General features: G+C 45.4%; 1 protein-coding gene across 4 annotated transcripts in view; it reads right to left on the reverse strand.

Moving 5' to 3' along the window:
• Window positions 1-664: 664 nt before the first annotated feature.
• Window positions 665-27663, reverse strand: part of HMCN1 (hemicentin 1) — a 204855-nt gene continuing 177856 nt past the window's right edge. For 3 of the 4 annotated variants that reach the window (XM_054833523.1, XM_054833524.1, XM_054833522.1), the window contains 20 exons: window positions 27200-27370; window positions 26824-26994; window positions 25629-25799; window positions 24589-24759; window positions 22344-22514; window positions 20332-20502; window positions 19726-19875; window positions 19259-19396; window positions 18809-18930; window positions 17058-17295; window positions 15277-15339; window positions 13335-13454; window positions 12951-13085; window positions 12379-12492; window positions 11926-12051; window positions 11002-11130; window positions 6599-6949; window positions 4031-4150; window positions 3266-3392; window positions 665-2086 (listed from right to left, as the gene is read on the reverse strand). In XM_054833523.1, the coding sequence (XP_054689498.1) occupies window positions 1720-2086; window positions 3266-3392; window positions 4031-4150; window positions 6599-6949; window positions 11002-11130; window positions 11926-12051; window positions 12379-12492; window positions 12951-13085; window positions 13335-13454; window positions 15277-15339; window positions 17058-17295; window positions 18809-18930; window positions 19259-19396; window positions 19726-19875; window positions 20332-20502; window positions 22344-22514; window positions 24589-24759; window positions 25629-25799; window positions 26824-26994; window positions 27200-27370 (3326 nt within the window). In that variant the 3' untranslated portion in view covers window positions 665-1719. The remainder of the gene's footprint in view (window positions 2087-3265; window positions 3393-4030; window positions 4151-6598; window positions 6950-11001; window positions 11131-11925; window positions 12052-12378; window positions 12493-12950; window positions 13086-13334; window positions 13455-15276; window positions 15340-17057; window positions 17296-18808; window positions 18931-19258; window positions 19397-19725; window positions 19876-20331; window positions 20503-22343; window positions 22515-24588; window positions 24760-25628; window positions 25800-26823; window positions 26995-27199; window positions 27371-27663) is intronic. The other variant, XM_054833525.1, reaches the window with a different exon arrangement.

A 27663-nucleotide genomic window follows, 5' to 3' on the forward strand; every position in this document is an offset into this window, starting at 1 on the left:
AATAGTGAATTATAGAGTCAAAATTCCATCGTGGAACAATTTGCCCTGTCACTAAAAATGTACTTTAATTGAAATGAGTGCAATAATGAGTTATTCTTGGTCCGTTCCTGCATGCCAATCATGCGACACAGAACCCAGAAGTCTCCAGTTCAGCCCCTGTGCAGTTCTCCACTGCAGGGGCTGCGTCGACTGAAAACCGCAAAACCTTTACGGTGAACAGTGGTAATTGCCAGTGGGCTCCAATCTTGGTGCCCTTCAGTGATTTATTTTTCTGGTTTTTTTTTTTTATAAGCATTGGAATTACAGTGACGTATTTCATGTTTGGCAATGAGCTGAGTATATTTATGAACAAACACTGCCTTTATACACAACAAAAAATTAACTCTTAGCAAAATCCATTTCCTCTGAGGAAATGAGATGTCTCCTAGCCGGTAGGCTCTGGATAAAATAAGAGGTTTTACGGTAAGCGCACCGGTTTCCTTGAGTTTTTTTGAAAAACAGAAGGATGTGGGGAAGCCAGCAGTGCAATGAACGGGAAACGTGGCTGCATCTGTGCACGCTGCTCCCCGGCTTGCCGGGCGTGCTGCCTTCTGCCTTCTCCGCTGGCACCCAAGGCGTTAAGCATGGGAAAGAATGTTTTTCAATGATAAAACTCGCCGCAACCTCAAAGGCAATGGGAACCTTTATTTTGATTATTTTCAATGTATTGACATTGCCCTTTTATGCAAACTTAACTGTAAAACACTCTTGAGATACTGCATAGAAAATACATATAGGAAAAAACATATATACACTTTCATAAAAATAGAATACATCTTGGCAAAATTACTTGTGTACAGTGTATTGACATTATTGAACCAAACTTACATCATCTTTGGAGAAAAATGTTCCATTTGCAAAAAACCCAAACCACTTTAACTGAGTTGGGAGTACTGAAATGGATATGGTTTTGAGCTAAATAAATGGCTATACCAGAATGTCAGAGTAAAAAAAGAAAAAAAAAAGTTATAAAATACCTGCTGTATAAAGTAGAAGTAGCCATGTTGGTTTTTTCTTCCAAAAAATAGTGACATCCCTAAACTTGCATGGAAATCAAAGGTACCAGTTCCAAATTCTACTGTAGATTCTGTAGCTGAAAACAAGCTTTAATATCATTTGTTTCAGCATTTGCAGCCATTAGGTACAGTGGTATTTGTGGTTTTTTTGAGCACATGACAGTATAGTACAGCCCTAATTCTATCAGGTATTTGATAAGAAAAAAATCTAATAGATATAAAAATTGTAAAACACTTAGCGACCTTTAAAATATGTAGACCACTTGAAATTATGGGGGTTTTTTTCTTCTGGGAAGGCTTTTCTTTAGTTGCTTTCAACAGAGGCTGCTCCTTGCTTACTGCTTTGACCACATACTTCAGCTCATGCTTTGATTTTTCTGCTGGTTTTCAGAACAAACTGTGGAAAATGACTACTCCAGTGTAATAAATAAAGCAAGTGGTAACAGGTCCTCAAAGCCGTGGCTTTTCCTCTTGAATTGGAGCAACGGGACTGGACAGGCAGCCTCGGGGAAGGAGGGAAAAACAAAAGAGCACAGCACCATTTTCAAGTTACATGGTTCACAATGGTTTGGCAGGCGGTAGAGTCAGTCTGGAAGCGGTAATACCCACCGGCGTTTACGAATGCGGTTAAAATACTGTGATTACTGTCAGGTAGTTCGGGTGCTTAATAGGGATAGGCTGACACAGCTATATAGACAATGAACGTTGTCCGATACTCAATGTTTCCGTCGACACTGTAGGATAAGGCCCTGACCCCCATGCGGTAAGTCTTTGGCTCTCGCAGCGGCCGGGTGGTGAACACAACTCCTTTCAAGTTCTCGTCTCGCAGGGCAAATGGGATTGCTGGGTCCTCGTCTGCCATCGAGAAAGTTGTCCTTGGGTGCACGACTTGATCGTGAGTATAGGCAACCAGCCGGATTAAATCCTGACCGGCCGCTATGCCGAAGGGGAGGGAAAGGAGTTTGTATTCCAAGGCGTAGGTACTCAGGTCACAGTCCAAGTCGTTGGCGGGGCAGTTTTTGAGACAGAACCTAGGAATAAGCAGAGCGCTTTAGCCCAGGGAGAAGGCGTGATATCCCCAGTACTGCAACTGGGCTTAAAGGAGAAATTCTTCCCCTGTTTACCCTGTGGCACTATGCAGATTAAAACACCTCTATAGCACTCTTCATCCATTGTTTCTTTAAAGTTGCAGAATTTTATTGCAGTTATAAAATTTAGAATCTGGATTTATAAAATAAGGAATTTTTTTTAATCCTTAACAATTAACAAATAGGTAATTTTAATTTCTCATTCTCCCTCAAACAGGATCATCTCAGAAAGCACCGAGAGGTAACGTAAAGATATTGGACACAACATCTGTCGTTGAAGTCAACGGTATATGTTTTAGGGACCTTGCTCTTAAACATAAGAGTTGAAAAGGGTGGTTTAAAACATAGCGGGCAGCTCCATTTGTGGTGTCTGTGTGTTAGATCATAAAATAAAGAATTGGGAACGAGGAAGGGCAGAGGAAATTTTACTTCTATTAATCCAAAGGAGATCTTTGCCAGCTCTGCGTGTCAGTGCTAACAGAGGTCAAAGAACTTTATCCATCTCAACTGAAGGGTCATTCCAGTTCACTTTGGTCACAAAAGATGGCTTCTGCCTATGAAGCAAGCTATTTCCTTCAGTATATTAAAAGATTAAAAGGAATTATTATGTTTTTTTTCCAGAACAGGGAAATAGAGAAACTTAAAAATAACAAAACATACTGTAGCATTGTTTTCACGACTAAAAGAATACGTAAAAGCTTTGGACCTGATGGTAAGTCAGGCCTCCCGAGAAGTCAGTCAGAAGACTTGTGGGGCTGCCTTCGCCTCTCGGTGACAAAGGAATGACGCTGAATCAGCAGGCAGTACCGCAGCGCGCTGCCTGCCGGGGTTCCTGCAGTAAAGGAACCTTCTGGGGCTATTTCCTTTTGAACTAACGGCGAAATGCTGCACGGATACGGAGGGGCGGGCAGCCAGCTCGCCTGCAGCCGCTGCTCTGCAGTTCTGCTGCGGGGGAAACGTGGAGCACTGCTGCTCGAGAAATGACAACGCTTTACCTTTTGCCAGCATGAGCTTTACTGGCGTGACTCAAACTTAAAATTCCTTCTTTAACGAATGCAGGTTAAGGATCCGAGCTTGGGGTGGGGGAAACAAGGCCTGGAAGGAGCTGGAAATAAAACGTACCCAGAGAGCGGCTCTCGCTGGTAGTTTGGTGGACAAGGTGTGTCTATGCACTGGTAGCTTCCTCTCATGTTGAAACACATCTGATTTGATCCACAGTTAATGTTCTGTTCCAGGCACTCGTCAATATCTGAACATAAAAAACACGCCAATTATCAGCTGCTGGTACTTAGATGAATTTAACAGTTAAAAACTAGCAGGGCCAGAAAAGGCCGAGCAGCCCGGCAAAATCCTTCAGAATCCGGCCTCGCTGCTTGAGCCGCTGGAGCGCCGAGTTCCAGTAAGGTGCATTTATTATTGTTGGCATTTGATTACTGGGCAGCATGGCGTATCGCGCAGGAGCTGCCCTACAGCCACGATCCAACATAAACTGTAGCTGTCTCGTCAACAGGGACTAATTAGTTCAAGGTTTTGGGGGGTTTTGTTTTGAGGATCAGTAAATCTGACAGCACCTTTCTTTGACAGCAGCGGGTTAAGGATTATATTGGGTGTGACCCTAGGGCTGCTCCCTACATGCCTGGGGTTAAACGTGCAGCGTAAGGGCACACGAGGAAACCTCAGAGAACAAGAAGCTGCAATTGTCCAATTTGCTGGCGCTTCGTATACGCAGCGTTAAAATACGAAATACGAAAACTTCTGAAACTTGAAATTTTGAATGCCGAATCTCCTATAGCAAATTCAAAGAGGTGGCTTATACATGTATTGAGCATGATTTGTGTCTTATTTATTTACAAAGATATTTCTGAAGACTCAAAGGGATCACCGTACCTTGACAGGTTTTGCCATTGGGCGTCAGGCGATACCCAGAGGGACAAGCGCACTGGTAACTTCCCAGGGTGTTCCTGCACTCATGCTGGCAGGTGTCTCTGGTCTCACATTCATCGATGTCTGCGGAAAGAAACACGAACCCGTACGCATCAGGATCATTTGAACCTGGTATTGAACCGAAGTATTTTTTGTCCTATTTATGTACAAGCGTAAGGACAGAGGTGGTGGAAGATGTCTGGATCTTGTTTTCTGATGGGGTCGAATGTCTAAAGCTAGCAAGTCCTTTCACACCTTCCCTGTGCCATTCCTTACAACTTTTTAAGAATTAGAGTCAGCTTTGAGGGGATCCTCACGTCTGTTGATAGCAGCCAAATGTGTATTCTAGGCGAAGAGGCCCGATACAGAGCGCTGGGAGGAAAGGACGTGCCGTCTGCATACACCGACAAGGCTACACAAACGGGGTCTCGCCCCAAAGGCAAGCTGAGCTGCCCGAGAGCGGGGTTCTAAGCAATACGCTTCGGAAACGCCCGGAGGAGTTCTATCTCGCCAGAGGAAGCTGTGACACTGGGGGAGTTGTTCTTACAGTTAATCCCTCCTCAGGCAAAGCGGTTTCCCTTCCAAGCTGATCTTCCCCGTGCCATGGGGATGAATTAAGCTCAGTATCTGGGAAGACTATCAGTAAAGGCTCTTAGCTTTTTTTTTTTTTTTTAAAATCTCCCTCTCAAATGTAGAAATACCAGACCACTTTATGTGAAATTTTCAATGCAGACTAGTGTGATTTAGACACAGATCATATATAATTATAATTTCTTTTGAAACATCTGCCTAATTCAGGAAAGCAATAGAGATCCTACTCAAGTTAGTCCCGTGCAAGAGTTAAGACTTGCATGATTAAACAGTGGAAGGAATGTCTTTGCTTCCCCTCGCTTCGGCCGATTTACAGGGGTTGCATTAGATAAAAATGCAAACGCAGAAGAGAAACAGGTGTGACAGTAGCAACGTACAGTATGTTGTTATCAGGTCCTGACGGCTGTCTATTGAAAGAAGTTTCTTTAAAAAAAAAAAAAAGCATCATTTGGGTGTATTTTTCATATGAAACAGTATTTTTTAGAATGAGATGCTTATTCCAATGACACAGAAGTAGACGAGTATTAGCTAATTCAAACTGGAAGCCGGGGTGAAGATCACAGATTTTAGCTTAACCCTTTCAGCAGCAGTAGCTGCGTTCCTCGGTCTTTCCATTAAACTGCTATACCCACAGCTGCTGAAATGTCTGTAGAAGGTAAATCCACGGTTCGATGTCTCAGTATCTATAACTTTTATTCATAAAAGTATATTCCTATTTTCTAAGATAATATATTGCCATGTAATTGTACCAATAATTCTGGTTGCTATAATCTCGCTGTAGATCCCTGTCTCTATCCTGAAGTACGTTATGGCTCCTACGCGGTGTCGTCGGCGTGTACGCTAGGGTGAGGCAGAGCGCGAACCCACGCACGCTGCCATCTTAAATGCGCTGGGACAAGCTCTAGTAAAGCCCAGACTGCGTGAGCGCCCGTGTTCCAGCGGTTACAGAGGGTCCGGCACGTGAGAACAACCTGACATTTCTAGCTTTTGAGCACTAGTTTGTTGGGGGGGTTGTGGTTGTTTGGGTTTTTTTTTCTTTTTTAATGTCTTAGTTTCTTCACACTTCGCCCAAATCAGCCCATGAACAGTACAGGCCGCTCCGCCTTTTGACTTTCCCGAGGAGCTGAATTAAATTTTCAGTACTTGTGAAAATAGCAGCATTTCACTGAAAAACGTCCGAACAGCTCACGGAGTAAGGATGAGGTGAGCTTAAATGCTTGATAGCTAGAGGTGCCCAACACCTTTGTTTCCTCTTCCTCTTAGAGGGTGCTCTGAGGCTTTGCGCCTCTTCAAAAAGCAAAAACCAAACCCGCAACAAACTGGGGCAGAGCTTGCCAGGTACCATGGCTGCTCTCCTCATCAGAGGAAGAGGCGGCAGTGCCGTCACTGTCACCACTCGACAGCCCCCCAGCTCTGTAATCCTTGTAATCAGTCTCTCTGCGCTCAGTGAGTCCCACTGCTCCGTACCACAGCTACGCAGGACCGAAAAGCTGCTGACTAACCATGCCATAGCAGTGCTGGCCCCGGCCCCGGCGTGCTCGATTCTAAAATCGTTATTCCAAACCTTTTTTCGCCAAATTATTACTACGATCGGGGGGAGTCTGACATAAGCAACATCCCCAGGACCAGACTGGGCCTACTGGTGTGTTTTGAAGTGTGAGAAAATTCGCGAAGGTGAGCTGCCGTCATCAGGAGAAAGAGAGTAACAGAGGGAAAGAACTTGCAAACACACAACAAGCAGCATGATTTAAACACGAGGTTACAAAAGATGAAGGTTGGAAAACATTTTTGCCGCAACGTGCTCAGGAGACAAGAACATGCAGAACTCTTGGAATATTTATCAGGGTAATATGAAAAACCCCACAGCACCACAAACCATCAACAGTAACCTAACAATAAGGACCAAAACAAGAGAATTGCATAGATATGACTGACATTTACCTACACATCTGTCATTTCTTGCCTCATAGCCTTCAGGACAAGTTTCTCTAATGTTCCTTCTAGTCCTGGAGAAAGGTATTCTGCTGTTTCTATACTCCGAGAAGGAGCTGTAGAGATTTGAGGAGTGCCTGTAATATTGTTGAGGTTGATAGTTGTCTCTCACAGGGGAGAATTGAGCATAGTTATACCTATTGTAATAGGCACCAGAATTTGGCAATCTCTCCAATCCAGCGCAAGATTTCCCATCACCTAATAACTGTTGTCCAGGTGGACAGATACAGGTGAAGCTGCCGGGGGTGTTGGTGCACTGAAAAGCACAGGGTTTAGGCACTTGGTCACATTCATTAATGTCTGCTCATGTGACATGATCCAGAGCAACAAACCATGTGGAAAGGAGAAAAAACAAACAAACAACACGTAACTATGTGTATATACAGACATACATACTTATCTCAGTCTGTGGAACAAGCTGAAGACATAAAAGTGAGATACCGAAGGCAGTAAAATAGAGAGACCACGTCGCCAAGTAGGCAGGTTACTCTGTCCTGTGCAGGAATTTACCTTTATGCTTCCCCTGAGGCTACCTGTGACCTAAGACCGTGCTGACGCAGGACAAGAACTCTGCGGCAGGTCCGCCCCGATGCCACCAAAGGTCGGGGCTGACTGTAACATGGGGCGGGGGGGTCGAGCCTGTTCCCCGGCTCTTGCAGCAGCAGGGCTGTGTGACAGCCCGAGAGCTGCCGGCTCCGGTTCCTGCTGGTTACCGGGAAAGATGCGCTCTGAGAAGCCAGTGGCCCTCAGGGCCCACGACGTTCATCGATCGTTTCGGCCTAAGCTGCTCACTGCTACTTCAGGATTTTTTATTTTTTTTCCCTTAAGTGCTCCGCAGATGAGCGGGAGAAGCTGGCGGGCCCGTTTTTAAAGGAGGCTGCGTAACGCAGAGCATTCTGCAGGAGTACGGCGTCGGAAATTCATTCGAAACGGCACCGAGGGAAGCTCCGAAGCTCCCGATCGTAATAATAACAACCCATACGGTTATTGTACTCTGCGTCAGGGGAAAAAGCAGGTCCGGAGGCCGCGTCACAGGGCTGCAGGGGAAGGAGGTGGGCTGCGTTCCAACCTCTCACGTTGCTATCGGCCATTCCAGCTATGAAAGGTTGGAGACTTAACGGTAAATACTAATTCACTTTTGTTCAAGTAGAATTATTTGTCTTTTCCTACGGAATGCTTTTAAGTTCAGTTTCCCTTTAAATACTAATCCAAAGTAATTTGACCAACCCTAGCAGTAAATATCCGTCCTTAAAACAGAGTGGGGAGCGTTCACGGTGTGGTAGAAGGTTTAAGGGGATCACACGGTGAGTGTCCTTCACTCAAAATACAGGTGAGCGCTCCTGCGTCCCGCAGGGACAGACCTTCCCCCACGCTCTGACAGCACCAGAAAGAAATTTTCTGGAGTTTTCATCGAGTTGCTCCATGCCCAGCGGAAAATTGGACGTACGCGTATTCCTTTGCAAACTTAGGTTCGTTCTTTACTAGAAAAAGACAAAACCCTGCTAATTCCGAATGGGAATGTGCAACTCCAGAATGACCAGAAATAACCTGATATTGAGAGTCCCAACACCAGATCGATAATTGTCTTACAGTACAAAGCTTGTTTTACTAAAATTTAAAGATGATTTTAATGGTGACTCAATAAGGGTGCAATTATATTAGTGGAAAGTGTATATTTAATTATTATGGTAAGAATGCCATTAAGCTAGTATTATTATAATTTAATTTTGGTCCTCCCTGAGCGTAGTATTTTGAGCATAGTTTGTATCCCTCTCAGGTAAGCCATGTATGAGAATGGTATTTAAAAAGTAATACTATTTAGAAACATAATAGAAAAACAGATTGCATTTTTAGTAACTGTTTAATACTTTACATATTTTAAAGTTTTAAAGAATTTTTGGGGGGTATCAATAATTTTGAGAGTTGGAAACTCAGGGGCAATGACTGCAGTATTTTTCAAATTATTTTGCAAACACATAACTGAAACTTTACACATTAGTTGAAATATCGTTAGGGTAATATCGGCAGGTGTTATAAACAAGAAAACTCCATTTTTAATACAGCAACAACTAACACAACTTTTAAGTTTATATTCCTTCATTACGTGCACCAGATGAAAAGCGTATTACTCGTATACATCTAAAAGAATACTGGAACTCATTATTTCCTTAGCACTCAATTATTTTCTAATTCCTGAGATTAACATACTTTACCTGCATCAAACAGACAATAGGTATGTGCACTAACATCCTTACAACAACCAATGTCCTTGGAACAAGTTGTGGATAAGCAGTAGAAGACTATCATGGAAATAATTTAAGAAAATAGGCGAAAAATCAAGCAATTTCTTTTGTAGGAGCAGCCCGTGCAATACAATTAAAATGGCACGCGGGAAGGCACTTGCGTTTATACCCTGTGAAAAGCGGTGGCTGACTCCCTGAGTCGCCTGAGTCGCCACTGGGCAACGTCCCTTCGATTACACACCATGAATATTAAATATTTGCAAGACTGAGATGAAATGAGTTGAAACTAAAAGAGCTGAATTCTCAGGCTTTCTTTAATTTGAGGAATAATATTTGATTTTAAATTCCAGATAGCCTTGCACGTGTTACGTGCAAAACTGCTTTATACCAGCTCTTGATAATGCCCTCCCACCTATGACAGGGCATGTTGGCATCCGACCCAGGTCACAGAAATACTCTAATTTAGTTAATTGGGCACGCGGATCCCTGTGGGCGTTGTGACGACCAACGAGCATCTTATCCCCATTTAACAGGGAATTATGACACAAAGGACATTGCGCGGGGTAAGAGGAGCACAGGTAGGAGCAAAGTTTGATTCTTCTGTTTCAGTCTGGGGTCCTACTTACTTTCTGACTCTTCCCTGTGCTCACTGGAAACATTAACAATAAAAAATGGATTTTTTTTTAACACGTGAACTAGTATCTTTGATGCATCTATATTTACACATATTTTTTTAAGCAGGTAAAATTTCAAAGGTGCGTAAAGGTTATACTTTATTTTAAGGGGGAGCTTTCAGTGGTCCTTGGTCAGAAGACAGCTTTAGGGCAGCTGCTAGTGTTTTGTGCAAATCTGTAGTCCTAGACTTTATCTAGCTTATTACTGTCAGAAATTTAAATGGGTTTAATATATGTTAAGGAGTCTGGGATTGATTTTATTTCAGTAGAGAGGCAGCTGGTGGAAGTAATGTCTTGGTCTACAGCCAAACAGTTTCTTACTGCAATTTAATCTCTTAAAAAAAAAAATAATTAAAAAAATAACCAAACACTCCTGGCTTTTGGTAGTCCAAAATCGTAGGCCATTTAAAAAGAACAGCCCCCCCTCCTGTTCTCCAAAGCAGCTATTTCTCACTCCAAAAGCTAATCTGGAAGAAGTCAGCATGGAGGAATGCTTCTCTGATACGACACATGAGAGCAACCGAAACCAGGTTCACTTGTGTCATACACCACCATTCATAAATCATTATTATCAGGATGGATCAGCTATTATGTTCTAAACATTCTACGTAAATACAAAAAGGGTGAGTCTAAACGATCCAAATGCCATCCTGAGGTCTGTGAAATGCCAGGGGAAGCGTTTCACGCACCGGCACTGTCCCCTTACGTTAAACTCTCTGCTAGCCGTGTTGGAGCCAGGAGAGCGCCCTTCAGGTGCTGCGCCTGCCTGCGTGGGAGAAAGCTCTGCAGGTGCGAACGCCAAAAGGTTTGACGCAGCTAGCAGAGGGGAGTTACCACACGGGCAGCATTCCTGACAGGAATCCTCCTCCCCTGCCGCGAGCCACCCGCACCGGACGCGATAAACGCGCGCCGGCTTCCCCCGCTCTGCCCAGACGAGGAACGCCCTTCCCCGCGTGGCTCAGCGGGTGCGTGCCGTTCACCTGCAGAGGCGACTTCTGGGTGTACGGGGCCTCTGGCAACACACTTCCTTTGGGTGTTCTCCTTCAGGGGAATCCACGTCGCTCCCTGCTTGGCTGCCTTCAGGTGTGAATCAGCGCAGCCCAGTGTAGAGCCGGGCACGTTTCACTGCCCATCAACTAACAAGTCTGGCCTGATTTTTAGAAATGAAGCTTCTTGCGGCGTGGTAGCCTGGCACACCCCTCCACCAGTGCTCTGGTACAATTTGTTTGCAAAGTATGGATCTCTAACAATCTCCGTTTTGAATGATTTTGAATGGGACGCTTTGTTTTAGATGGGTCATTTTAAACTTGAGAGCAAACTCCTCTACATAGCATAGTCTTCACCTGGGATAGCGTCGTTGGTTTTGTTACAGCAGAAAGCCCGGCCAAAAGCAGCAGCAGAAAATACGCGACAGTGATGCGTTTGGACAGCTTACCCACGCAAGGCCTTCCAACTCCCTGTGACCGATATCCTCGTGGGCACACGCAGCGGTAACTTCCGCGTGTGTTCTCACAAAGCTGGTTATAGCGGCACTGGTGGATTCCGTCCCGGCATTCGTCAATGTCTGCAAGCGATGAGGCAAGAGGAAGTAGTCAGAGTCTTCTTGAACGTTCTTACAGCTTTAAACTTCTAAACGTGTAAGGAATGCAGTTAAACCACACGTGAATTTGGCCTCTAGAGAGATCTGGCCTCTGAACGTACACTTTTCTGACCCAGTGCCGTGATTAGGCGTTACTCTAACAGTTTACCAATCACAATCTGTACTTCCCGATCCGAAAGCAGATTTTAAGTAGATACACAGATAAATTTTTCAACCATGCTGCATTTTTACCATTCATTTTCAGAACTTTTCACTGATCAGCTGCTCTCCAAAGAGCCATAATCCATCTTCCTGTCATATCCCACCAGACAAAACCAGAAGATCTGACGGCGCATGCGACATCGGCTATGTTTAAAAGCAGCCACAATAAGCGCAAGGATCTATGATCTCGATTCAGAGCTCCCGAGACAAACTCCTTAAGAAAGCATTCACACATGGGGCGAAAACATTTCCGTCAATGAACAATTTCTAGAATTCAAGGTGACAATGCAGAAGAAATGCTGAGGAAAACCCTACCGTTCTTTCTTAAAAGCAACGGAAAACTAGAAGTAACAAGGATACATCTATTCTTTTAGTACCAATTACAAAGAAGTTAAATACCTATGTTCCTGTAAACGAAAAAAACCTGGTACCTTAATACGTGCAGATCTTAATAACTGGAGCTGGATTATAGCCAAGATTATTTGATTAAAAAAAAAAAAATTCATCACTGTCGCTGCGTTTACCATCATCATACAGTACATTAACACTTGTACTCACCAATACAAGTTCCATTCTCCGCTTTGGTCATTCCACTGGGACACAGATCAATGCACTTATAGCCACCACGGGTGTTTTTGCAAAGCTGATCAGGCCTGCATACATTCTGCCTGCACTCATTTACATCTAATTTAAAAAAAAAAAAAAGAAAAAAAAAAGAGGCAAGAATGGACATGAACTCGCTGCCTTATGCTCAGTTCCTAAAGAGCAGAATGATGCAGCTGTAACGATACGGGGTACACGCGTCCGAACGCGTTTTATGCGCATTCATCAGTCAGCCCCATTTCCTCTGGATTTGAGTACTGCTTTACAAACAAATTCAGAAACACATACTAAGTACAGCATCCCCAGTAGGATTTTCATTCATAAGGGTTTCAGGTAACAAATACAGCAACGAATAAATGTTGAACTCTGTTGGAAAGAGGGAACGAACATTCAAAACTTCATCCGTACCCACGCATTTTCTGCCCTTCAGCTGGTATCCTGGATCACAACCACAGTGGAAACTTCCTATGGTATTGAAGCAACGCTGATGACAGGAGTTGGACTCTTGACACTCGTTAACATCTGTTGAACAATACAAATCCATGATACCATAGCTGTGAATCGCCTTGTCGTCATTTACCTGACCAGTGTTTTGGTTGAGTCAACATTCTGGACTCTGCTTTGAGCTCTAGTTATTACACTACTGAGGTATGTTCGGAAGCTTTTACTTCTCTCACTTCTTTGTAAAAGACAACGCACATGGGACACAAAAGCAAGAATGTTAGGTTATTCTCTGATAGGATTTTAAATTTATTTCTAAAGGTGGAAAAAGCAAAGGGTTTAAAAAAAAAAACAAAAACCCCCAACAAACCAAAACTCACCCACAAAACCACCAAACTCCCCAAAGCCCCAACTTCGATAATGAAAATTTACAGACACCTTAGCTGGAGATATCTCTTTGAAAAAGTTACTCCGAGTTGGATGAAAGACAGGATTTTCAGTTTAAAAGCAAATACCAAAAACCAGAGACCTCTCCCTACCTTGGCAGCTGAATCCATCAGCTGTTCTCCTAAAGCCATTCCCACACCTAACGACGCAGCGGTACGAGCCGATGATGTTTTCACAGTCCTGGCCAGCACGGCAGGTGTGTCCGCCTAATGCACACTCATCAATATCTATAATTAAAAACAAGCTGTAAACCTCACGGTGTCAGAATGAAACACAGATTAAGTAGCGTCTTGAGTAGGATCAACTATGAAATACTCGATTGCAACTATCTTCAGATATAAAATAATCGGAATAGCACCAATAAATTATATTCTTAAAGTGACAAAACGGCCCAGCCCGACCAGCCCATTTCCCTAGTGATGAAGGTGCCACAGGGCTATTTGTATCCAGCCTGTCCCCAGCAACACTTCCCTTACCCTGACACGTTCTACCATCCGCAGAGATGGTGAGGCCCTTCGGACAGGAGCAGTAGTAAGATCCCATGGCGTTATGGCAGGTATGGGAACACGGATTTCGCACGGCACATTCATCTTCATCTGGAACAAGGAAACGGTTGAAAAAGCAGTGAGACGTCACAAGACTTCACGAGACACTATACCAAGCCCGCCCTTCGTAAGAGGTCTATGTCTGGTGGAGCCCACAGGGCAAAACTAGATCTAGCCATGGAGCAGCTTCACAGAAACAGTTCAGCGGTGCATTCTCCGCTCTTGTTTTTACGGTTACCAAACCCCCGCTAACACAGCTCGCTGGATTCTTGCGTTAGCTCTGCAGGACTGGGTCACAACCGCAGTAATCGATGTTTGCTGCAATCTTTTCCAGAGAATCTCTTCACAACCGAACAGACGGATTTCAGTGTCAGCCTTAAGACTGCCTAGATACACGTGCACACATTACTACGTTTTCCATATTAAAGCTTTAGAACTCATATTGTTTTACAGACAATATTGCAAGTGGAAAATTGTTTTAGTGACCTTATTTTCAGTTTTCCTGGTTTTAAACCTTTTGGATTGTGTAATGTTTGTTTCTTGTTTAATTTCCTTAATTTATAAGCTTTCAAGGGGCAACGAAGTAAGTCCACAGAGGTGTATCAGACAATTGTTCCCTAAAACAAATGTGACTCAATCATCTTACAAATATCTGAAGGGCGGATGTCAAGAGGAAGGGGCCAGACTCTTCTCAGTGGTGCCCAGTGACAGGACAAGGGGCAACGGGCACAAACTGGAACACAGGAAGTTGCATCTGAACATGAGGAAAAACTTCTCTGAGGGTGACCGAGCCCTGGGACAGGCTGCCCAGAGAGGTTGGGGAGTCTCCTTCTCTGGAGAGATTCAAACACGCCTGGACGCCATCCTGTGCAACCTGCTCTGGGTGATCCTGTTCTAGCAGGGGGCTGGACTAGATGATCTCCAGAGGTCCCTTCCAACCCGTACCAATCTGTGAACCTGTGATCTAGAGGAGACAGCTAAAATGCTGATAACCTCCTCTTCACCTCCATCTCCCAAGCAGGAGCTTGGGGGCTGTTGTCTAGGTTGCCAACACTCGTCCGTCCCTCCACACAAATCACGTAAGTGCGTGCTTTGTTGCTTTGCAGGCTCAGCAGATACTGTGGCTCAACGTCCCCAAATCATATCTGAGGTACTGATGAAGAGCTCTGGGCACTACTTATATCCTGATGAGTACAGAAGTGAAGTCTTCATCTGCCTTTGGATCCACACCCTTGTATTAATGGCAACTTACACTTTTCAAAGTATGTACTGGATGCTTTGAAACTCCAGAGAAAGGTGATGTAGATTGAGGTGGTTGAATACTGCGTCCAGCTCTGGGATGCCAGCACAGGACAGACACAGACCTCTTAGAGCAGGTCCAGAGGAAGCCATGGAAATGGTCAGAGGTTGGTCCACCCCTGCCACAGAGAGAGGCTGAGAGAGTTGGGGTGGCTGAGCCTGGAGAAGAGAAGGCTCCAGGGAGGCCTTAGAGCACCTTCCAGTATATAAAGAGGGCTTGTAAGAGAGATGGAGAGGGACTTGCTGCCAGGGCCTGTAGGGGCCTGATGAAGGGCCAAGACAAGGGGTAATGGTTTTAAACTGAAAAAGGGCAGATTTAGATTAGATATTGAGAAGAAATTCTTCCCTGTGAGGGTGCTGAGGCCCTGGCCCAGGTTGCCCAGAGAAGCTGTGGCTGCCCCTGGCTCCCTGGCAGTGTTCAAGGCCAGGTTGGATGGGGCTTTGGGCAACGTGGTCTAGTGGAGGGTGTCCCTGCCCATGGCAGGGGGTGGGACTGGATGGGCTGTGAGGTCCCTTCCAACCCAAACCAGTCTACGAGTCTGTGGTTACACGCTATTTGAAGTCACATCCTTACCTGAACAGTAAGGCCCAGTTGAATCCAAACCAAACCCAACAGGACACTGATTGCTACGATCTCCTGTACGGTAAAGAAAGCACATGTTACTTGTGGATGAAAATATGGCCATTTTATTACTTTTAAAAACACCTTTAAGGTAAAGAATTGCAGCCCAGCTATTTATAAAAGATTTATTATACTTGGACACTAGGAGAGAAGAAATCCAGACTTGAGTGGTTTTTCTACTTGGGCACTAAAAGTCAGTAGTACGCGGGTTTTGCTGGTTTGAAAGTCATTGAGCAGGTTGGGGGGGTTTCCCTCAGAGTGACTGCACGTTGCGTCCCAGCCTAATACATCCTGCAAAGCTCCTCCATAAAGTGCTCGTTGTAAAAATCCAAAGACCATTGAGTTTCATGTAAAAGGAGGGAAATAAACCCAAACTAAAGAAATCACCATGTCGTAGATTGTGGGGAGTCACTGTAGAAGAGAACAAGTGCGTACTATGAACTGTAACGGAAAACTCTGGTAGAGGCTGCTCAAAGACCATATGAACATTGGTTCAATAAATATGAAATTTTAAAAAAAAGCAGTATATTAATTGTTGGAGGAAATAAATGCAAGTTCAGTAAAGGCTTGGCCAGATATATGCATAGGCATAACTCGATCTGGAGACTTCCTCGTATCCGACCTCTTCTGAAAATGGAAAGAAAAAAATCTTATTTGGCTTCCAAATTGCACAATGTGTTCATAGTCTGGCAAACGGGAAAAATCATTATTTTACTTCGTTTAGAATGATGATGTTGAAAAGAAAGCCTGAGATAGGCAATCCCACTGTTTCATTTACTTTCAAACCTGAGTTATTTCACTGGACAGAAGATGTTAAGCTCTACTGTGTGAAAAAAGCCCAAATAGTCTATAAAAGGTAACGGGACATTCTGCTAACCAATTATGCCCTCTCAAAGGAAAACCCGCTTCCACAAATATATGTCCTATTCCTTAAGGCATCACTTAGGTAAAAGGATAATGAAAGCCAGCAGTTCGTAACGCTCGGACACAGCGCAACAGCTACTACCTCGCCGCCTCTGAGGTAGGACTCACCAGATTTACAGACCGCACACAAGCCCGTGTCTACGCAGCGCTGCAAAACTGTGCACCATTCGTATCCGGCCGAAAAAAATACATCCGGAAAGTGCCAGTAAAGTTTTCAAGCTGCAGCTCAGCATCATATTTTCTGTATGTGCCAAGTAATTCCACAGAAGTTGGATCTGAGGAATGACTTAGGACATTTTACCCATTTTAGTGCAGAATTTTGAGTGTTCTTCCACCTTAGTGCTACCTGACTTGGATTTATATGGGTTCTGCTGTGAGAAGAAAATATACAATCCTTTTTCTTAATACCTATGCAAAACCAAACAAACCCAAAAAACCCACCAACACTTGACTCCACACAGTAAATTAATTTTAGAGAATGAAAGGTACATGCAAGGAAATAGAGAACTATTTTAGGTTGGCTCTCTGAAGCTACTGGTGCTGCTTTTAGCAGTGTCAGCAAATGCAGACGGCCATCATCGATGAGAACTGCGGGTGAAAAGTGCAAACTACAACAGCTTTTACGTATTAGTCTATGGGTATAGTAACAAGACACGTAGGTCCCAGGATCTACTATAAAGTTACCCAAGTTTCACAGCATTTTGTCCTTCAAGGCCATAACCAGCTTTTGAGAATACAGGTAATGAATTCTAGGAAAACATGGTATTATTCTTCCATTGCGTTATTTTCGTGAAAGATTAGAACAATACCTTTCGCAATGGAAGCGTGGATTCGAAAAGCTACAGTTTCTTCCAGCGGGTTGTACTCTGTTGTAATGGAGGAAGCATGGAGTGTTTCCACCAAGAAAGGCATTTTCCCTTTGGTGTAATCATAGGTGATGGTGTGGTTCCACGTATAGGGAACACTAACTCCATCCAGAGTGAAGAGACGAGTGGACTGGGCGTACAGTTGCCCAGGACCGGTTTGAATATAGTCTTCTGTGTAATCCTGAAACGGCAAGGTTCAGGCGTCAGCCACTGCCTACAGCCACCGCCACGGCGCTCTTCCTATTTCAAAGTGCTATGAGATGTATTCCGAGAAAGGTTTTTTCCTTAACCCCTGAACAAACCGCGTTTCACACAACACGCACCTTTTTTGCTCTTATTTTAACTGTCTCTTAACAGCATCAGGTGTATTTCTTTAAATACAAAACTGTACTGCGGATCCTGATGGTACTGAGGATCCTGATGCTGGGGGCCACAGCAGAGCATTCAAAACAACCTGAAAATGATCTTGTTGTTCAATAACAATCTTTTGAGGTATCTGGCTTTTTTTTTTTTTTTGTATTCTAAGGCAGACGCTGACAACATGTGCTAAATAAACAACCAGCAGAGAAAAATTCTGCCACTGAAAAAAGGTAGAAATATTAGACACGCTACATGTTGCGGTGTATCCAAATATCAAGAACTTCATGTATGTTTACTGTACTGTGGGATTAATAAACATTTTCACTGGTTACCTACCACTAACTAATTACCACCTTTGTAAAAACAACTCTAAAGAGCATTCTTTCTTTCACGGTAAAACTAATTATCGAGCACCTGGTTTTAAATCAAACCTTTAATACCACGTATTATGGTAAGCAAAATGTTTTTCAAAAAGATAGAAAGCCAGTTCCTTCGAACTCCGTCTTTCTGTCAGGAGTACAGGGTCAGTGATAGAAGCTATCTTACTAGGAGAAGGAGAGAGTATCTCCTAGAAGCAACAGGCAGAGCAAGTCAGTAGCGAGATTCTAACCTTTTACCATAGTGTCATGCAAACTGCCCTCTCTAATCAGCTCTGAAAAAGTTCACAGAGAAGCATCAATCTTTGAAAAAATCAAATTCTGTAAAATATTTGAGATGAACTGCATAATAGGACTGTTTGCCACAATGGATATCTCCACAAGACAAAGTTTTGATGTGCAGCAGAGAAAGGAGTGCATCGTTAACAGCATCCTGACAGCGTCCATGATGGGAACACCTAAAATACCCTGTGATGTAATCTGATTCCCAATCTGTCAATCCCGTCTTTGCAATCTCATCAGCCACAGGAATGTTTCCCCGCCAGACTCTGTAGAATTGTAGCTGCAAACAAGTCATCAGTAACATTCAGACATTTCTGCAAGGTGCCGTGGCGTAAAAGAGCTGGTGTCATCCGCAGGGAAGCTCAAAGGTCAGACAGGCTCAAGATGCACCTCTACAGCTCTGCTGAAAGCAACCCGACGTGCCCGCCTGCGCCAACGAGCCCCCAAGACACTTTTCAATGCTGCCTTCTACAGCTAACGCTCTTGAGTGACCAATACTACCCTCCTGACAACATCTTCTTGTTTTCAAAGGCAATCTCAACATCCGTCAATTAAACTGGGCACAACGTTATATACAGTAAAACAGTTTTCCGGACTTCGTGTCTACCGCTTTCATCTAGTTGAGAGGAAGTACGGATCCCTGGGAGAAGAGGGCGGTATCTCGAGCAGCGTTACCTTCACGCAAACATCAGCTACTGCCTGGAGCTGCAGCACGTGGCCGCTCACAACAACATCCAGCAGCAAGGCTCCATCTGAATCCAAGCCCCGGGCAATATGGGTCATTCGCAGAATCTCACCTATGAATTTTAAGAGCACGTGGATTTAGGAACCATCCTAACCAGAGACTCTCGTTAGCCACACAGTATCTGAATTGAGATCCCTTGGCCGGTTATTTTATACTCATATTTTTACAAGGCATATTGTGCCTATAATGTAAACGTTACGAGTTTCAAATTACAGCTCTAAAAGCCGTATTTAAGCCTCGGAAAGCTGTAGTCATTAAGAAAATACTGGCATAAGCACAAGACTAAAAATTCAGCAAGAGTTAGGTGCTAGTTTTTAAGAAATGCAGTCTCTCTCAGGCTTATTGGAACAGGAGGAGGTGGTGTATCACAGGCAACTAACCAGTTGCAAACTCCACTTGAGTTTCTCTCTTGAAGACGGCATCAGTGAGCGTAAACCCATTCACTGCTTCTCCAATTTCTTTTGCAGTTGTCCAATAAACCGGGCTGAGTATAGAAACGAGCTTTCTCATCGCTGGACCTGAAATGCGGAATAACATTTGAGAGCTTTTTCCCCCAAGTTCATGCGACCCACATCAGTAGGAGTTGAATATGAAAACCTAAAACTAATGTAACCCTTAAGATTTAAACCAGAAAAAAAATATGTATTGGTGTATTCAGAGGAATCATTTTACAAATATTAACATACTAGAAGTAAATGTTGAAGATTTCCTTTTCCTCTCTCTATGAAAAGTTTAGATCCGTTTCTTCAGTGACACTTACTGAAATGCAGTGGTAAAAACTGACATTGCACAGAATTCAGCCTGGCTCAAGGGAAAAAAAAGCGATAAAAAGCAATAAAAAGCTCACCGAGGCTCCGAGGGACGTTTGTAATCTTTGCTTGTATTACTCTGGCTTCAGAGTCACGGCTGTCTGTTACTGTGGCATTCAGGAAAGCGACTCCAAATTCACGATCGTTAATATTTCCAATGATGCTGCCTTTGGCACGCGAAGGCCCGCCTGTGCAGGGGAGGGGAGGGAGGAAGGTGAAGAAAAAGCCCCATGTGAAAACTCTGCTGTCCGATATTTTAAGGGAGAGAAAAATCAGAAATATTGTCCAGAATTGCAAGCAGTAAGGCTATTTCTGCATATATTGCTACATTATTTGCAAGGGTAAAGCTCTCCACCTGCAAGTGACAGGATGGCGGTCAGACGCGGTCCGAGCTACGCGCACAGTAACAGGGGAGCCACCTTACGCCCTCCCCTCGGAAGAGCAACAACTGCTCAGCAGCACGCTCTAGTGCTGTGTAACAGGTTAGCAAAAAACTCATCCAGCTGAAGTCGCAGGGGAGATTTAAGCCTCAAAAATTAAATTTCTCGGTCAACTGGCCAAGACACAGGAGAGCACCAGTGAAATTAGGAGGGGCACAGGCTTTCACCGTATTGTCGCTGCGTGCAGGCTGCGAACGAACTCACCAGGACACGCTTGGGTGTTACACCTGGCTATTTGGGAGGAGTCTCCAGCACAAGGACGTCCTCGATTTAACGGGGCTGGGCTGCTGCAGAGGCGTGTTCGGGTCTGCTCTCCCCCTCCACAGGAAGCAGAGCATTGGCTCCATGTTTGCCACTGCCCCCAGTTTCCATCCACTGAAGAAAGAAAGAATGCAGAAAGCCAGTTTTCATTTCAGAATGTTTCAGGCTGCATCAGTGACGCTTTTGTGTTGTCCCGTCTTGATGGAAGCAATGTGACAGAGGAAAAAAATAGCTAAAAGGATGACAAAGAGACCTTAATGGGCAGGCACGAACACTTCTCCCCTCAGAAACAAACACCTTTGAAATGTTGTTTGTGTATCAGCTGTACTGGAGACACGGAGGCTCCTCTGGGGGACATTTCCAGTATAATGTTGGAGATTTAGCAAGGGTCAAGTTCTTCCCTCTGTGGCATTGAAGAGGTACCACTTCACGGCTGACCAGGGAAGCTTTGTACAGTGTAAACCACACGTGTCCCTCAGCACCATTGCGCAAGTCCTCCCCGGCAGCATACAGAGAGGTCCGCCGCGCAGGCAGCGAGCTCAGGCTGGCTGGGGGCAGCTGCCTACACATCGCTCCTTGGGGAGAAGAGACGTACGGCCAACTGCTGCCTGACTTCTGCCAGCCGCTCTCTGGGAGGTTCTGCGGAGGTACCTCCTGCCAGTCTCCAAATCTGTTCCCGGAAAGCGTCGGGCTCCACAGAAACTCATTTCAAAACTGAAAAGCATCGTCGCATGTATCACAAACCAGGTCGTAAAGAACAGCTGTCCATCTTCAGACCCTCCTGCCGTAGTTTTTGGTAGCTATCTCTAGAAAGACAACCCAGCTGTCTACAGCCTGGGGGCTTTTACTCCTACAGAGAAAATACCTGAGATTGCACAGGTATAAAATTGATGGAAACCAAACAAGCCATAGATCTTTCAGAAAAAGAGCACGTTTTCTATCTAACCAAACACTCCCAAGAGGTCAACTAGAGTCGGCTTGAAGTACACGTGTGCACGGCCTCCTCGTGGTATCGTGGCCTCGATAACAGTGGACGACACAACAGGAACATGACCGTACACTGTGTGATCACAGCGCCTGGAAATGCCCGATCTGATACGACATTTGCCCAAAACTGGCAATGATGAGAGGAAAGTACCAAAGCAAAGTTCGCTTAAGACGACCATTCGCCGAAATAACAGTATACGAGGGAAGTGAAAAGTACAAAAGTAGCATGAAAATTTGTGACTGCGGGGGGAGACACCCAAGAGGAGGGTAAAGAGGCAACAGTCAAACTGGGCTTCGTGCTGTGCCCTCATCAGTGCAGATGTGGCCTCATCGCGGCTTTGGCACCAGCAGGTAGGTCAGCAGGGTGTCAGGAGTGGACACCTCAGGCTGGAGCTCCTGCATCTCCCGCAGGAGGAGGGGGCATGAAGGGGTGTGCATAGAGCAGGGATTTAACAGTAATCTTTTGTTATTGTATCAGAATTAATAATAATTTAATAGTAATCCCTTTCTGGGATGAGTTATAGAAGGGTGTTTAGAAAATTGTAGGTGTTTAGTAAGTCTGGCATTGTGGTTTATCGGCCGTATTGCTGATATTGATCCTGAATGTCTATGTTCTCTGATTGCCCCTTAGTTATGTATCGTCAATAAATCAATTAACTGCTCTGATTGTCATTTGATTCAAACCATGTGAGCTGAGCATGAGTGCGTTCCCTGCTCCTGGAATACATTCTGACAGTTCACTGGGAGCCTCTTAAACTGTATTTACTGTAAAAACTTACGTAGAACTCCTAGGTGTAGGAGAGATTTTCATATGCTATTTCCTGTTTTGAATTATTCCACCTCATTTTGGGAAAATCTAACGCGGGCAATGGGAAATCACAGCGACAGTCATTTAACAGATATTGTATATACCCTGAATTCTTCCAGGGAAAGCTGCATTTAATTTCTCTGTTAGCGTGGGCACTCACCGGGGCACAGCTCAGTGCTGCATCTCTGGATCTGCATGTCAGCCCCTGCACATGCCCTTCCACCGCTGGCAGGGCGAGGATTGTCACAGGTCCGGTATCGCCTCACCTGGCCTCCGTTGCACGTTCGACTGCAAGTTCCCCAGCTACTCCATGGGCCCCAGTTCCCATGAACTGTAAAAGGAATACAGATTTTAGCTCTCTTGCCCTTGATAACATATACTTAAAACCAGACAGACAAGCTAGGAAAATATTCCTATTGGAGAGTAACTTTTAAATTTATTTTCCCCAAATAACAATAAAAAAATCATCCCCAAATGATTGAAGATCAAAGTTATGTTGTTCAGCATTCAGCAATTTCTCAGAGTATATTAACCAACTCCAGAATGTCGCCAGTCATAGTAAAGTAAAGTATGGAGGACACTCTCCATCATATGGGAGAAGTCCTGGCAGTACAGTCAAGTTCCCCCTGACTGGAAAAGGGGAAACAGAACCCCCATTTTTAAAGAGGGAAACAGGGAAGACCTGGGGAACTGCAGGCCAGTGAGTCTCACCTCTGTGCCCAGCAAGATCATGGAGCAGATCCTCCTGGAAACTGTGCTCAGGCACATGGGGAATAAGGAGGTGATTGGTGACAGGCAACATGGCTTCACTAAGGGCAAATTGTGCCTGACCAATTTGGTGGCCGCCTATGACAGGATTACAGCGTTGGTGGATAAGGGAAGGACAGCTGACATCATCTACCTGGGCTTGTGCAAGGCATTTGACACTGTCCCACACGACATCCTTGTCTCTAAATTGGAGAGACATGGATTCGATGGATGGACACTCGGTGGATAAGGAATTGGCTGGATGGTCGCACTCAAAGAGTTGTGGTCAACGGCTCAATGTCCAAGTGGAGACCAGTGATGAGTGCCGTTCCTCAGGGGTCGGTACTGGGACTGGCACTGTTTAACGTCTTTGTCGGCGATATGGACAGCGGGATCGAGTGCACCCTCAGCAAGTTTGCTGATGGCACCAAGCTGTGTGGTGGGTCGCCATGCTGGAGGAAAGGGATGCCATCCAGAGGGACCTGGACAGGCTGGAGAGGTGGGCCCGTGCGAACCGCATGGAGTTCAACAAGGCCAAGGGCAAGGTCCTGCACGTGGGTCAGCGCAATCCCAAGCACAGCTACGGGCTGGATGGGGAATGGATTGAAAGCAGCCCTGAGGAGAAGGACTTGAGGGTATTAGTTGATGAGAAGCTCTACGTGAGCCAGCAGTGTGCGCTTGCAGCCCAGAAAGCCAACCCTGTCCTGGGCTGCATCAAGAGAGGCGTGACCAGCAGGTTGAGGGAGGTGATCCTGCCCCTCTACTCTGCTCTGGTGAGACCCCACCTGCAGTACTGCGTCCAGCTCTGGGGTCCCCAGGACAAGAAGGACATGGAGCTGTTGGAGAGAGTCCAGAGGAGGCCACAAAGATGCTCAGAGGGCTGGAGCACCTCTGCTATGAGGACAGGCGGAGAGAGTTGGGATTGTTCAGCCTGGAGAAGAGAAGGCTCTGGGGAGATCTAATTGTGGCTTTCCAGTCCCTGAAGGGGCTCCAGGAAAGCTGGAGAGGGACTGGTGACAAGGGCAGGGAGTGACAGGACAAGGGGAATGGCCTGAAGCTGCAGGAGGGGAGATGGAGATGGGATGTGAGGCAGAAATTCTTCCCTGTGAGGGTGCTGAGGCCCTGGCACAGGTTGCCCAGAGAAGCTGTGGCTGCCCCTGGCTCCCTGGCAGTGTTCAAGGCCAGGTTGGATGGGGCTTTGGGCAACCTGGGCTGGTGGAGGGTGTCCCTGCCCATGGCAGGGGGTGGGACTGGATGGGCTGTGAGGTCCTTTCCAACTCAAACCATCCTATGATTCTACAACATATTATCAACCAAGTGAGTCACTACGCTGCACTGTGAGATACAGAGATCCACTTTGCAGTACTTTCTGACTGGGCAGTTGTAACTTTAGAGAGGTGCACGACCTCTGACAGTCCGGCAGGACCTTATGCACCAGCTGCTACTGGTTTGTGCTCCTAATAGGTAATGTTTAAAATGTCCCAGTCACACTGACTGATGAAGAGACGCTTTCGCTCTTGCCAGGCAGCTCGTGTCACTTCCCTGTGTTCAGACCTCCTAATTTTTGTGGGAGTGTGCGATTTGTGGAGGGCTTCCTTCTCCTCCCACGTACGTACAAACCCAGGCAGCGGACAAGCATCCTAACCCACAGCACTTACTCGGACAAGGATCGCTGTTGCAAAAATCAATTTGTATGTCGTTTCCTTCACATTTGTGACCCCCAAACTGTGGGGCTGGGTCTGAGCAGTGGCGTGTTCTCTGCCTGCTGCCTCCTCCGCAGGACACGGTGCAGGCGCTCCAGCTGCTCCACGTGGCCCACTTCCCGTCCACTGGTGAGAAAGGCACAGCACGGTACAGTTACGTCTCTGATGTTAGAAATAACAATGTAAATCAGTGCTACCTCAGGTTATTACTCAATTATCTCACACGAGCCAGGTCTAAGCAGTGGCGTAGCAGGGTCTTTGCCCTCCCGAGACGTGGTGACACAAACTGTTATGGGTACGTCCGTGCGAGCACTTGAGTTGGTGGCTGAGAAGAGGCCGATCAGTCACAACCTGGCTGTAAGCAACAGCAGCCTCAGCAGCAGCACATCGAGCCGGATAAACGTGCGACATCGAGCCCTCAGTTGCTCGACTAATACAAGGTCAGTTCTCTCCTCTACCAGTTTGATAGTTACAGTGGGGACTCAGCTGAGGATCCGGCATGTGCAAAACGGAGCCCGAAGCCCAAAGGATCTACTCTGAACCGCTGCCCATTCCACTTCACAAAATTTCCCTACGTTACCCCTGCACCCAGCCAAATACAGAGGTCGTATTTCAGAAATGTGAGTTTTCCTATCCAGTCATGAAGGACTCACTGAAATGTGGAAGGATAAATGAATAACAGAACCTTGGAAAATTTAAAAAAAAAAAAAAAGAAACGTTTAGGAAACCTGTAACTTAACTGCCAAGCATTTAAAATGCTGCTTTTGCACAGTGGCAGGGTAACGGAAGAGGGACAAAGATGGGAGAAGAAATCCCATACCTTAGGGCTACAGAGGATGCTAAAGTGACAGGGGGCAGTGAAAATAAAAGGCTTGAATGGAATTTTTTCAGGGGCTACAATTCTAGAACTGGAAAGCTTTCGATATAAATTCAGCAGAATTTGGAACGGAAACGACAAGTTTGTCATTGTTCCCTCTGTGTCTGATGCATCTTACCTGGGCAGCGTCTCTTGTTGCAAACCTGCATCTGTGCATCAGACCCCTGGCAGTAAGACCCGTCGTGGGAAGGAGGAGGGTTATTGCAGAGCCTCAGCCGCGTCTGAGTTCCTTTCCCGCAAGTCTCGCTGCAGGGACCCCACGGCAGCCAAGAGCTCCACTCACCATCAACTGCAAAGGCAGCACAGCCATAAAACCGTTCAAACTACACAGCTGCTTTAACTTGAGGCGACAGCTCCACAGCCTAAGGCAAAAGAGCTACGTTGTTTAATCACAATAAATGCAACAGCCTGAACAAGCCCTTGGAAAAAACCTTCGCCGTGAGCAACAGCTGAAACGGACCAACAGTTTCCAAAAGCGAGATCAATTCTTTCCTTTTTTGTTTTCTGAATACTTCGCCTCACTACAGCCTTGGAACCGAACACTCCATCAAACGTGGTGTTTCCCCAGGTTACCTGCCTCCGTCTGTCCCGCGCTCGGCCGAAGGTCCCAGCAGGGAAGGGACGCGCTCGCTAGGAGCTGGCACAGAGCTCCAGCGGCTGCCAGTGCGCAGGAGCCATAACTGATTGCCAAGATCTAGGGAAACGAATCTCAGGCCAACGGATGGACATTTGGCATCGCGGTGGCAGCGGAGCCGGGGAAAAGACGGAAAAATCAATATAATAAAAATTGTAGAGGAGGAAACGTGCCAGTGGGGAAGGGTTGTGAATAAAACACAACCTGGCAGACGTGGGAAGTACTACTGACACAGGAAGGCAATCTGAACATTCTTAAAAAAACAGAGGAAAACATACTGATAACACCTTAAATTATTAACTGTTATGTTTTACATGGCTGTTTAATAGGTGGGGGGGTTTTTCATTTTAATTGGTTTTGCACAATAGATTTAGAGTAGTGAGTTTTCCTCTGTGAGAACATGGGAAACAAACACTGAGAAGCATCAAAATACAAACTTAACAGTTGGGGAGGAGAAGAGAGAGAAATTGCTGAAAATTTTCCTCGCACTTTACTTTTGTGACTTCTGTTTCCAATACTTTACAAGTAATTTCAAAATAAAAAAAATTCAGTTTTAATTCTTTTATAATATAATAATCTGAAACGAGCTGAGAGAAATCAGGTTTGGAGGAAAAAAAATAAATAATAACCTATACAGAAAGCCCCTTACGCAACTAATTCTAACCCAATCGTTTCTTACCTGGGCAAGGCCTAATATTACACATGACTGAATCCACAGCGCTGCCATCACAGGGCTTCCCGCCGTGCTGAGTCGGTGGGTTACTGCACGTTCTGGTTCTGGTCCTGTTACCTCGTCCGCAGCTCTTCGAACACTCTTCCCATAGCCCCCACTCCGACCAGTTGCCATCCACTAAGAAACAGAAAACCCCACAGTTTGAATTAAAAAATATTTTTGCGGTATGGATTGAAATTTCCTCTTCCATTCCACAAAAATCAAAATGAATTCCAACTTCTTAGAAAAATTAATTTTTCATGACGATCCGCGGCAATAACGGTTCGCTGTTAGGGCCCTGAACGCAAGGCGCATTAAAAGTATCGGTTCGTTAAAGAAATACCTGGACACGGCTTGTTGTGGCAGCTGCGTACGTCTGCATGGGGCCCCTCGCACCTCCGCCCGCCGTTCGCTGGAAGAGGGTTGTTGCACTGACGGACTCGCTCCTGAACACCTTGACCGCACGTTACGCTGCAAGCTCGCCATTCGAGCCAATCGGAAAATCCACCATGCACTGCAAAGGGAAGGACGACACTCTGTTTAACGACGTGCTCGTGCTTATGACTCTAATCCCAGACTGATGCGGCAAAGAGAAAAACGCACTTCATAAGCCGCCCTTGGAAATCCAGCTCACTTCACTCACTGCAGAAATGCCGCACGACAGTTCAGAGAATCCCTCAGCTGCTCTGAAACAGTTATTGCTTACGCTCCAAATGCTTTTCTTTAGAGGTACAGTTAAGTTATGATACGTGTTCTGAGGATGGGATCTAGTTCAAGGCGCTTTTGTTATTATTTATGTCTCTCACT

Source organism: Grus americana, chromosome 8 (genome assembly GCF_028858705.1).
Source record: "Grus americana isolate bGruAme1 chromosome 8, bGruAme1.mat, whole genome shotgun sequence".
NCBI classification, from domain to species: domain Eukaryota; kingdom Metazoa; phylum Chordata; class Aves; order Gruiformes; family Gruidae; genus Grus; species Grus americana.